At 42.9% G+C, this 13,348-nt stretch overlaps 1 protein-coding gene and 1 pseudogene across 1 annotated transcript in view; one reads left to right on the forward strand and one right to left on the reverse strand.

The window, feature by feature from the left end:
• Positions 1–13,348, reverse strand: part of REPS2 (RALBP1 associated Eps domain containing 2) — a 191,663-nt gene that overhangs the window by 108,338 nt on the left and 69,977 nt on the right. Inside the window, exons 10-12 of the mRNA XM_088028580.1 lie at positions 8,189–8,258; positions 6,630–6,725; positions 803–848 (exon numbers count right to left, since the gene is read on the reverse strand). Of these exons, the coding sequence (XP_087884706.1) occupies positions 803–848; positions 6,630–6,725; positions 8,189–8,258 (212 nt within the window). The remainder of the gene's footprint in view (positions 1–802; positions 849–6,629; positions 6,726–8,188; positions 8,259–13,348) is intronic.
• On the forward strand, positions 3,593–6,426 carry LOC114200440 (proline-rich protein 19 pseudogene; annotated as a pseudogene).

Below are 13,348 nucleotides of genomic sequence, written 5' to 3' on the forward strand. Positions count from 1 at the left end.
CTGATGTCTGATGTCAACTGCAGCTCTGCCTTACTCGCTCTCCCTCTTCTACTAGCTTCTACTGATCTAAAAACCGTGAAGTTTGGGGCGCCTGGGTGGCTCAGTCATTAAGCATCTGCCTTTGGGTCAGGTCGTGCTCTTGGGGTCCTGGGATAGAGCCCCACATCGGGCTCCCTGCTCAGTGGGAAGCCTGCTTCTCCCTCTCCCACTCCCCCTGCTTGTGTTCCCTCTCTCGCTGTCTCTCCGTCAAGTAACAAAATCTATTAAAAAAAACAACAACAACAAACAAACCGTGAAGCCAAAAAGCAGCTCTAAGACAGGATAAAACAGACCATAAGCACTGCTTACCTAAAGCCTCAAGCCTCATTAAAATCACTGTGAGTGCTTTCTTTTCCTACTCTAGATTTCATCCCTCAGGCATCTTACTTTTTGGTGTCCATCTTGTCATGATAGTAAATTTCAGTGTTACCTTTGAACCACATTTCCTTCTCTCCAAAACTACTGCCCTCTACTCCTTATCATCTTGCAACAACTGGGCCATATCCACACAAACCACTTCTTGTCAGGCGACCAGCCAGAAGCAGCCACCGTCTTCCAGCGCTAATAAACACAAAAACTGAGAGTCTCCCAGCCGCACTGCATGCTCCAAGCAGGCCCTTCATGACAAGTGAATTCACCCCTATTCTAAGCTTCAAATCTGAAGGAAAAGGAAATTGTGGGTTGGGCTTCAGGTTGTGGGATTTTATTTCTAGTCAGGGACAGGACAGAAGGGGCATTAAAGCAGAAATTAAACAAACACTACCTGGATCTTGGTCTTGCTTTGAGACTGTTGGAATCCTTAGAAGTGGCTGAAACAAAGATTAGTTGTTGTTTACTTGGCTTTCATTTTTGCAGTTGAACAGGTTTATAAGCAATACCTGGGCTAGTACAGAACAAACATTATCAACAGGTAAATGTGAGGTACAGGTGTCCCTGTGGAGAACTTGACCGCCTCCACATTTTCATTATCTTGTAATTTTATTTCTAAAGCTAAAGGCACAATTTAAAGGAAGGAGAAACCAGTATTTTTTTTCCTTTTGTTAGAGTACTAAGGAGCTATTTTCAAATCTACGTTGACAAATAAAGAAATTCCAGTCTAAAAAGAAAACCCTCTCAAGGGGTTATCTACTTGTATAATAGTGGGTTCAGACCTGTGGTTTTCTTGGTCTATCATGATAGCCTAGTAATTGATTTTGAACCAGCTTCCCCTGAAGGCTAGGAAGAAATCTATCAGGTTACATATTTCAAGATTTTCTTAAAATACACTACCAGAGCAGCATGACCACAAGAAATCAAAGCTCCCACAAGTTGAAATAAGCTACACAGATTTTCCTATAAGAAAATATTCTTGTGTCCTATGTCTCTGTGACCAAATCATACAGAGGATATTACGGAGTGAAATCATTAAAATATTTTATCAACCATAAGACTTTTCCTTATCAAATGTAAATCATGAACTAACTTGCTCAGTATCGACACCCATGAAGCCTACTTTCCCATCACAGGTTCCTGGGAGTAATTAGAAACATTTACAAAAAGATTAATCCTTTTTTATGTTTTCAATACCCTACAGAAGACAACTTTAGAAACCATTAGTTATGCTAAGGTTTTGCAAACACTGCAAATTTTTCATCATAAAATGTCATAAAAATCCATAGAAAAAGTGCTACTAACTAGGAACAAGGAGAATATAGTTTGTATACTGCTTGCACAAATTCTTCCAAACATTTTCTTATGTCTCAGTGAATTATCCCACCCTTTTTTACATTGCTCCTAAAGATAAAAACCCTCCTTGGGATGAAGCAGCCTGGATTGATGAGGGTCATTAAAATCCATGGGTTAGATAAGCAGGAGAGGAAAGGGGAGCTAAAAATGCTAACAAGCACAAAGCAAACTAGCAATATATTCCCTTAGATATGGTCAGCTGCCGAAAAGATGCATTTATCCCAAAATAAGCATTCTGGTTTGGTGTATTGAGAACACAGGCATCTTTCAACTTCAATCCATCAAAATGCTGCCAGAGCCCTGAAAAGCATGGGAGGCCTGAGGAGTTTGAGCCCTGTCCTGCCCATTCTCATGCACCTACATCTGCAGGGATATGTGGCTACCCCGCCACCCCTGACCCCACAAACTCCAGGCAGCGAAGGAAAGGGGCCTAAGCGGAGCCCATCCTGCAGGTGAGTGAACAGTGTGACCAGACTCACCACAAAGCTGGGGGCCACCCTCTGGGCAGGCTGCCCACAGCTGACTCTGAACCCTTCTTCTCCCTCAGGCCACACTGCTTTCCAGAAATATGTGGGTCAGGAAAGTCTCGGCCACATTAAAATAAAAGTCTGGTTCCCCAAACCAGACCACGGGGGTGACCGTTAATTCCTTTGTCAACTGCCATTATCTCTTTTTGCTGGGGTGAGAATGGGTGTGGAAGGAGTGGTAAACCCTGGAGGTGAGAGATAAGACATACAGACAGATGGGGTGTGGGGGTATGGATAAGCGGTGGAGACCCAGACAGGAGTCCTGAGGCCTACATGTCCCTCCTGGCCACAACCGTAACTATTATGTTTCTGAGCCTCAGTTTCTTCATCTACAGAATGAAGATAATAAAAATGTGACCCCTTTCTCACGGGGAGAGAGAAGATGAAAGTACTTTGAAAACTAACTGTATTTTAGAATTGCAAAATATTACTGTTGGAGAGTGTTCCTAATCTTTCAAGCTTAGAAACCTGGATTCTAAATTTAGTTCCCATTAGGACAGCAAAGGAGGTACAGGTGGGAGCAGGTAATGGAAGCAGAAAACTGTTCTACCCTGTAAAGACCCTGGGGTGACAGCTGGCAACGGGGCAGCTGCTAGAATCACCAACGGTGTCTGAAGACTAGTGTGAGGGTCAAAAGGCCTAATCCCCTCAGCATGACTTACAGACATCAAGAAAAAGATCACCATTGTGCAGTGTGCCCTGTTGAATTCGGCTGGAATATGATGTTAGCTAAGGAATCTATTAGACTCCACTAATATGTACACTTTCAGCAATTAAAAGGGTAAAGGCATATTAAAAAATATGTGACAAGGAATTACCCCCATTCCCTGACAACAGTCCCACCCCCACATCATCTTCATCACCATTACTATTACCATTATTATCATCACTATTACCACCCATTGTGGAAGAGCAGGGCAGGGAGATATTTCTCCTGCCATCTGCAAAGATATATCCCAGGCAGATCTTGATAAGTCCCCACAGGTTTCGGATCACAAAAAGCTAGATAACACTATTCCAGTTAAGTTTCCATCAGCCTCCAAGCCCCTGAAAGTCAGACTCAGCATTTGGGGCATGTGAGTATCTGCAAAAATGGCCAGGGCTTGTTGTATTGGAATCCAGGCAGAAGCCAGTGGGGAGATCACAGCTTGTTTAGCTGGGAAGAGGGAAGAAGAATGACAACTTCCTAGAACATCCCGGGCATGTCACCTTTGCAGCAAACTGAAATAGGATAAAAAGGCAAGCCTGAAGTTTAATTCTCTAAAAGGCAGCACTCAACTGAGGTGAAATGTCCTTGTGGCATGGACAGACATTCGGAGTTAGAAACCACCACGTTGAAGCTCTACAGTGTCTCGCACAAGAAATCCAAACATGCCCCAAGAAAGGGGGTATTAAATAGGTTTTCAGATGACAGATTCCCTCATATCCACTCCAGAAAGGGGCAGCAGTAGGAAAAATAAATCAGAAGCCACAGAGCATGTTCCCAGGCAGAATGAAACAAATGCAGATGTGCTTTGCACACCGTAGCACACCCTCGTAGCATTTGTCTGGTGACCCCATCCCCGTCAGTGAAGGAATCTTAAAAATGAAGCTCATGCTCCAGAGAACACATGATGCTCATGGAAAAAACAGCAAGTTATTAGCCTAAAAGGCTGCTGGAAAAGCACCAATTTAACTCTCTAAGTTCAACTAGCTTTTATTAACACCGTTAACATGAAGTTTACAAAAACGGAGGTGCATCCATACTTTAGCTCCAGAAATTAGAGGTGGAAAGAACTGACCTCAGGCATTTGTTCTGCCATGGAATAAGAGGGCAAGCCTAAAGTCTAATTCTCTAACAAGCCAGCAATCCATTTGTCTTTACATAAACTGAGCATTTCTCCCTATGATGAAGGAACCCAAACTAGGCTTGAGAATTCCCACCACTTTTGGAGGCATGGTTAATCTACAGTCTCAATTTTCTAGTTCTTAACATCATCTCCTAAAGGCAGGGGTTCCCCAAATAGGCCACACATCAGAATCACCTGGGGTGCTGCCTAAACACATAGAATCTTCAACCTCATCACCGAAATCAATCATATATTCTCATTCATATTCATGCGCGTGCGCTCTCTCGCTCTCTCTCTCTCTCTCTCCCCCCCTCCTCCTTCTATCTTCCCCCGCCCCTCTCTCTCTTTTAAACCTTGAATGAACTTAGTGTTTGGGAAATACTGTACTATAGCATAAGACTCAATGTTATACTGATTCCTTTGTTCCAACTTTAAACAAATAAGCCTGGGATGATAGCTAGCTAACCAAAACAAACATGATTCACTTATTAAATATTATGAAAGATAACAATGAGGGAATGCAGCAACCTCTTTCACATCCTCACAACTGGAGATCCAAAGAGTAATGCCCTCCCTAGCCAGTTTGTTTTCAGCTAGGTTCAGCTTGGTTCAGTGATGGCTCCCATCAAGAGAGCTGAGGACACAGGCCTGGCCCTCTCCACAGTTCACAGACACAGTTCCAACTCTCCAAGAACATGGACAAACACAACTTTTCTTTTTCTCCTTGGAATCCACTCCATGTATAAGCACATTTACTTGCCTTCCTGGTGGTGAAGTTTAATGAAAACATTTGAGATTTTTGCTCTGGAAATGGAAAAGTTCAACTGTGGGCCTCCAGTTGATCTAGCCATGGGCCTCCAGTTGATCTACCCATCAGCTCCTTACTCTACACAGAAACCACAATGGCTTACTGAAATCTCAACTCCAAGCCTTCCCAATTTCACAGTAAAAGTAATAATGAGACTCTAACTTCAACTGCGTGATCCTATCAGTGAAACCTAAATTCAGAACTCAAAAATAAAAAACACCCTCTTCTCATACCTGAAAAGAGGGAAGCAGTAAAAAGCAACCAAAAGATTTCCTTAGAATAAAACAAAAGGCGCCCAGCGTGAGGCCCGGAAGACACCCCAGTCCGTCGTGAGCTAGGGTTACTACGGAAAAGAAGCCACTGTACCCCACAGCCACGTGGGGTGGGTGTGGGGCGGGGTTCGTTGGTCCAGGAGAAGGACACTATAGACCCCCGAGGGCCAGCCCCCCAGCCTTTCCAGCAGCCTGAGAAACCTGGTTGTGTCCGCTGTCAGAAGACCAGGCGGGAGTGCAATGAGGCCCTGATGGGCAGCCGCCGGCCACTGACCCGTCAGGATCCTCCTGTGACCAGTCAGGATCCCTCTGTGGCCCCTACTGTTCCCAAGCTTGTGGTCATAACCCAGGGCCGGCTGAGCCAGGAGCACTGGGGTCTCTTTAACCATGAGGTGAAATCTCTTGATGTGGCACAGCTGCTAGGCTGTGAGTCTCTGGAGCCAGGCACCCCTTCACTCCCCACCAAACCCTCCCCAAGCCCAAGGTGGGCCCAAGAACAGGCCCCGCAGTCAAGGGGCAAGGAAAACCAGGTGCCCAGAGGCTCTGGCCCAGGCCCACCCAGTCCCCCAGAGCTCCCTGGCTTGGGGCAGCTGCTGGAGGAGCTGCAGTGCCAGCTGATTCTGCCACAGGCCTTCCCCAGGAGGAACCTAGTGCAAGAAGCCAGGGATGCCACTGTGGGCACCTTACAGGCCTGCCATGGCTGTGTGCCCGACCTCACCGTGGTGCTCCGTGGCTGCCAGCCACTCTTACCAGGGACCAAGCCTGAGGGCCCTGAAAGCCAAAGGATGACACCCTCCTGGATCAACAGCCCTGAGCCGGCCCCAGGGGAGGGGAGGCAGAGGAGGCAACAGAGGACAAAGAAGCTCACCTTTGCCATGCCTCACACCTGCAGCACTCCCATGGTGCACAGGGTGAACCTGGCACCGCCAAAAGGTCCCTGGCCACCCCCCTTGCCCTTGTTGCCTTCGCCATCCGGGGCAGCCTGGGGCTCCCCAACAGCCTTTGACCTGCTGAAAAGCATCTGGCTGGTAGCCACACCGCCCCCTCTGCAGCCCTGGGGGGTCGGGCCCCAACAGCCCATGCCTCAGCCACCATCACCCTTGTTGCCTGGAACCTCTGCCCTGGACTGGAGCCCCAGCCCCCCTGTCCCACTGCCCAGCCTCTCCTAGGTGGTGGCCCAGAGCAACCCACAGGCCTGGTCCTTTCCACCCATGGGACTGTACTGAGGGGGATGAGCCTGGGCTGGGGGCACTCCTAATCACCTCAATAAAGTACCTTCTACATGGTCAAAAAAAAAAAAAGAATAAAACACAAGGCAAATATTTAGAGAGAAACTTATACTACCACCAATTTTCTACTCACTGAAACTACTGGGTTCTTTAAATTAGAAATAATGACATAAAAATATATTAAAATGGTTTTCTCCTACCTGGATCCTCAGACATATCCTTTGGTAAGGCTTCATCCGCAGTACTTTTCAAAGCTAGACGTATTTTGTTTTGTTCTAGACGTGTTTTGTTTTGTTCTTAACAAGAGAAAGAAAGGAGGAAAAAAAACGGTAAAATTTTATGTCTGAGGCACATGACATTAAAACAAAGAATCCCTAGTCATCACTTATGAAAATGGTGTTATAAACCTCTATAGGTTGGTACAGCACTTAGTAAAAGAATAAAGACCCCCTAAAGTATGGAAATAGGTTCTCATCCCACAAGGAACAAAGCAGTACTTCCAACTTTCAACAGAGCACCTCTAGTGGCTATGAGGAGTATTACCAGAAAATATGAGAAATTTCTCCCTTTCATTCCTGACACCCAGACCAAGGACATCAGAATCTCTCTGGGAGTGAGATGCAGCCTTCAGTATTTTTAGACCTCACCCGGTTATTCCAATGTGCAATCAAGGCTTAGACCCACTAGTAAAGACAGTGATCAGAGTACACACTGCTGCAAAGAATGTCTAGTTCTGCCTGCCTCTCCTGAGCAAATATTTAAAGAGAGCAAGCAATTATTGTTTCCTAATGGAAAACTTATTTTTCATGTTTAATTCCCATACAAAGCAGCAACAATGGCAGATCTTGACAATAAAACCTGAAATACCTTCACTGATTTTTAGTCCCTTCAGATAAGCCTCTCATTCATGGGTAGTAAATCAGTATCAAATAATAAAAAGAATACTGGCTTGAGACTTAGAAAATCTTTGTTCTTATCCCCATTCTTTTTGTTATTAAACAAGTGATTCACCCTGCCTGCACTTCGGTTTACTCATCTCTGCGTTTTAGGTGATAAAACATACTAGCCTCCATTCAGTTTTGTGAGAACCAAGTAAGACAATGAATGAGGAAAGACCTGGTAGATTATAAAGAATTATATGGAGTGGTGTTGGTGGAGGGGGCAGAGGGGTATACATCCAACTGTTCTTCTAAATATTCCTAGGCCAACTCATCTCTGTGCTTCATGGTAGCTCTAACATGGAAAACTGTGCTGTACTGCTTCTCACTTGCCCAGTAAGACAGACAAATGGTTGCTGGCTCCACGACACAGCTTCGCATCCACAAAGTCACAAGATAAATCCCAGGGACAGAAACTCTCTCCAGAAGATAACTTCCTCAAGGATTAGACCTGTGCACAAATATGCATTTATACTGATGTTCTGGGATCACATCTGCCAACCCAAGATGTTAAGCTCTCAATTCTTCCAGCTTCCAGTCATTTCCTAATTAGTGCAACCAAATCCCAATGTAAAGTGTCAGAGTAGTCTGAGGGTCAGCAGTGAGTAAGGGGCCAATGAGTTAGGGGGCTTTGGAAGCTCCTGTTACCACTTCAGAAACTACAGTTTTCTGACAACTATTTGAACTACTTAATCCACCCAAATGTGTTCATATACTGAACACCGTCCTCATATGCTCCAGAAGCCAGCCATTCCAAGAGAAGTAGATGAAGAAACAAGGGTAGAATGTCCCTAAAGGAATAAAACTCATTCTTTTCATACCTTGTTTGTCATCACTAGTCACATCTTGGGCTGGGACAGGAAAGTCAGCCATGTCTTTAATAGATAGCTTCTTGGAAAAGAAAAGTAAATAAATTTATACAGGTTGAAGTGTAAATTAAGTTACATGTACATATGATGAAAATGCTTTAAAAACAACACAGTTTGCCAATATTCCTGTCTTCAGTAAACTCTGACATTTAATACTACTTTATTTTTTTAGATTCCTAGTGAGGTATAAGTTAACTTGTGTTGAAAATTTACATATGGGGCACCTGGCTGGCTCAGTCAGTAGAGTGCGTGACTCTTGATCTCAGGGTCCTGAGTTTGAGTCCCACATTAGGTGTAAAGATTACTTTAAAAAATTTTTAAATTTTTTTAAAAAAAGAAAATTTACATGTGCAGAGAAAAAAAATGACGATTCAGATTTAAGCATATGTATAAGACTGCACATTAAATCTGAATCTGGTGTGGGATTCAGCCAGAGAACTGTGAACATTTGCCCATTCTGCCAAAAACAAACCTGCACTTTATGTACTTTTTCACAAGCAGAGAAAGGTTCTGACAAGTGGCCCCATAATGTAGATATTTGCCAAAATCTGTTATGCAGAGAGTGTTCAAATCTGATTCAAACAGCCCCTTGTCAAGGAATAAGAAAAATGAGCAGAACAAAATTTTCTCCTAACTCAGTTAGGGGAAGTCTTCACTAATACTAATAAGAAAGAATACCCAAATTGATCACATATTGATCAGTTAAAATTCTATTTAAGGGGGGCCTGGGTGGCTCAGTCGTTAAGCGTCTGCCTTCGGCTCGGGTCATGATCCCAGGGTCCTGGGATCGAGCCCCGCATCGGGCTCCCTGCTCCGCGGGAAGCCTGCTTCTCCCTCTCCCACTCCCCCTGCTTGTGTTCCCTCTCTGGCTGTCTCTCTCTGTCAAATAAATCCTTAAAAATAATAATAATAATAATAATAAAATCCTATTTAAAATCTACTTACTATAAATTTATTTCTTATAAAGTCTCAATTAATACGCATTCTAAGACCTCTGATAAAAGTATATTAATATTTACTATATATATAAATTCTGGAAAGATACATAAAAATTGAAGGGTGACTGGGTAGATGGGGGAAGGATGGGAGGAGGACTTGTCACTATATGCCTTTTGATATTCTTTTAATTTTAAACATATTCAGAAAATCAAATAAACCTTAAAGGAAATAAGGTAAATCCTGGAGCCATCTAGTGCTCCAGAAGGTTAACTGGTTTGCCTCTCAGAATCTGAACAACCCCAGTGAGATAAGCAATACTTCTGTTTTTCAACTGTTTCAAAGATTGGAATTCAGTACTGCTTGGTGGTAACCTGATCTAGGATTTAACAATCCTCAGGCAGGTGATTCTTGGCATTACCATGAAGCCTCCAGATACAATTTCCTATTCAAAGTCTACTATCTCCAACAGAACAGAGAATATATCTTAACAGTGCCTTTCTTTCATTTGCTTCTCCCACCTGGACTATAACTAGATCCCTAGTAAAAGAAAATGATTTAGGAGTAGAAAATATAAATAAAAAGTCATCCCCAGAAAAGCACCTTTGAAAGAAATTTTTAAAACCTAAATAAATAGAAAGGCATCCCATGCTCATGGGTCAGTAGACTCAATATTGTTAAGGTGGCAATACTCCCCCAAATTCATCTACAGATTCAGTGCAATCCTTCTTCACTTTTTTGCAGAATTTGAACAGCTTGTCCTAAATTTCATAAACAAATGCAAAGGACCCAGAATAGTGAAAATATTTTTTAAAAAGAACAACAAAAAAACAAAGCTGAAGGACTCAGACTTTCCAATTTCAAACCTCACCACAAAGTTATAGTCATCAAGACAGGGTGGTACTAGCATTATGACAGACATCCAGATCAATGGAACAGAATTGAGAATCCATAAATAAGCCCTTACATTTATAGTCAACTTATTTTCAACAAAGGTGCAAGACAATTCAATGGGTGAAAATTGTCTTTCAATAAATGATTCTGAAATAACCAGATATCCATATACAAAGGAATGAAGGTGGGGGAGCCTGGGTGGCACAATCTGTTAAGCATCCGACTCTTGGTTTTGGCTCATATCATGATCTCAGGGTCATGAGATCAAGCCCTCCATCAGGCTCCACACTCAGCACAGAGTCTGCTTAAGACACTCTCTCTCCCTCTTCCTCCCTGCCCCCCCCCGCTCTCTTTCTCTCTCTCTAAAATAAATAAATATATCTTTGACATAAAAAAAAAAGGATGGGGGCGCCTGGGTGGCTCAGTCGTTAAGCGTCTGCCTTTGGCTCAGGTCATGATCCCAGGGTCCTGGGATCGAGCCCCGCATCAGGCTCCCTGCTCCACAGGAAGCCTGCTTCTCCCTCTCCCACTTCCCCTGCTTGTGTTCCCTCTCTCACTGTCTCTCCCTCTGTCAAAAAATTAAGAAAAAAAAAAGGATGAGGGTGGACCTCTTCCTCATGGCATACATGATAATTTACTCAAACTGGATCACAGACCTAAATATAAGATCTAAAACTATACAACTCTTAGAAGACCACATAGGAGTAAATCTTCATGATCTTCTGTTAGGCAATGGTTTCTTAGATATGACACCAAAAGCACAAGCAACAAAAGAAGAAAAGAGACATAGACCTTGTTAAAATAAAAGACATTTGTGTTACAGAGGTCACTATCAAGAAAGGAAAAAGAGGGGATGCCTGGGTGGCTCAGTCAGTTGGGTGTCTGCCTTCAGCTCAGTCATGGTCCCAGGGTCCTGGGATCAAGTCCCACATCGGGCTCCTTGCTCAGCGGGGAGCATGCTTCTCCCTCTGCCTGCCACTCCCCCTGCTTGTGCTCTCTCTCTCTGATAAATAAATAAGTAAAATCTTTAAAAAAATACTAATAAGGAATTGAATTAAAAAAAAGAAGAAGAAGAAAGGAAAAAGAGGGGTGCCTGAGTGGCTCAGTCGGTTGGGCACCTGCCTTCGGCTTGGGTCATGATCCCGGGGTCCTGGGATCAAGCCCCACAACGGGCTCCCTGCTCAGCAGGGAGTCTGCTTCTCCCTCTCCCTCTGCTGCTCCCCTGCTCTTTCTCTCTCTCTCTCTCTCTGTGTCAAATAAATAAAATCTTAAAAAAAAAAGGAAAAAGAAAAACCAAAGAAAGAAAATACTTGCAAATTATATATTGAATAAGGGACTTATATTCAGAATATATAAAGAATATTTACAACTCAATAATAACCCAATTTATAAAAGGACAAAAGATTTGAATAGACATCTCACCAAAGAAGATATACAAATAGCAAATAAGCACAAGAAAAGATGCTCAACATCAGTAGTCATTAGGAAACTTAAATCAAAACCACAATGAGATACCAACCACTTCACTCCCACTAGGACGGCTAAAATAAAAACCACAACAATAACAAGTATTTTTTTAAAGGATTTTATTTATTTATTTGAGAGAGAGAGAGAGAGAGAGAGAGGAGAGAGACAAGCAGACTTGCGCTAAGCATGGAGCCCCACGCAGGGCTCGATCCCAGGACCCTGAGATCATGACCTGAGCCAAAACCAGGAGTCGGCTGCTTAACTGACTGAGCCACCCGGGTGCCCCAAAAACAAGTGTTAATAAGGATGTGGAACAATTGGACCCCTCATACATTACTGGTAGAGGAATGTAAAATGCTGCAGGTGCTTAGGAAAGCAGTTTGGCAGTACCTCAAAAAGTTAAGCACAAGTTACAATATGACACACAACTCCACCCCAGGTAAACACCCAAGAGAATTGAAAACATTGTGCTCACAAAAAAAATTACTACATGAATGTTCACAGCAGCATTTTTTCCCTCACAACTCCAAAGTGGGAACAAGCCAAATGTCCATCAACTGAAGAACAGACAAACAAAATGTGGCAGATCCACACAATGGAATACTACTCAGCAAAACTAATGAAGCACTGATACATGCTAGAACATGAACAAACTTTGAAACATTATACTAGGGGCACCCAGCTGGCTCAGTCCATTAAGCATCTGCCTTCGGCTCAGGTCATGATCCTGGAGTTCCAGGATCGAGCCCCACATCAGGCTCCCTGTTCAGCAGGGAGTCTGCTTCTCCCTCTGACCTTTACCCTGCTTGTGCTCACTTGCTCTCTCTCTCAAATAAATAAATTTTTTTTAAAATGAAACATTATATTAAACAAAAGAAAGCAGTCACCAAAAAAACCCCCATATAGTCTATGATTCTATATAAAATATCCACAATAGGCAAATTCGGAGACAGAAAATAGATTACTGATCACCAGAGGCTGGGGGGAAGGGAGGACAGTCAGTGAGTGCTAATGAGTACAGGCTTTCTTTTCTGGAGTGATGAAAAACGTTCTAAAATAAGACTATACTGATGGTTGCACAACTCTGTTAATACACTAAAAACCACCGGATTGTATACTTCAGTTGAGTATGTGAATTATATTTTAGTAAAGCTGTTTACAAAAGAAAGAAATCTAGTAATCTAAGAAGCACTGCTAAAGAGGACTTTACCTGAAATTATAATCTTTAATTCTTGAAGGAAACAAGTACATGGTTACAGCTCTGCTGTCTAGAGATCTGATCTGTACTGCTGAGCAAAGTTCTCATGACCTGAATCAGCTACAGCTTCATTCACAGCACAAACACCTATATGGAGCCATCCCTCACAGGACTAGTACCAAGATCTATTTAAATCCCATGTATGCATTCATGAGAGATTAAAAGATTGGTAGAAAGAACAATGAATAAAATAGAAGAAAATGAAATATTTATTCATTAGCTACTAAAATTTGACCTACACTTCCAGAATGGCCAAAGCCTCAATTAACCTCATTACTTCGTCCTTGAATTCTGTATATTATTACATGACTATGTAAAAGCACCTCACCCTAGAATATAACAACTTTGTGGGGAAAGAGTTATTGTTGTGGTTGTTGTGGTGGTGGTGGTGGTGGTTGTTGTTTTGCTTTCTTGTTTGGACAGGGCAAAGCAAAGAATTTTAACTACCACCAACCCCCATCAAAAGAGCTAGTTTAAAGTATACAAAAGTATCTAACATAAAACTAGCTGCACATCACGTCCATAAAGGTGAATATCCATAATGTCATCAAGGACAT

The sequence above is a fragment of the Eumetopias jubatus genome, unplaced genomic scaffold (assembly GCF_037043125.1).
Source record: "Eumetopias jubatus isolate StellerSeaLion01/CBP00866 unplaced genomic scaffold, mEumJub1_p1.0 scaffold_11, whole genome shotgun sequence".
NCBI lineage: Eukaryota > Metazoa > Chordata > Mammalia > Carnivora > Otariidae > Eumetopias > Eumetopias jubatus.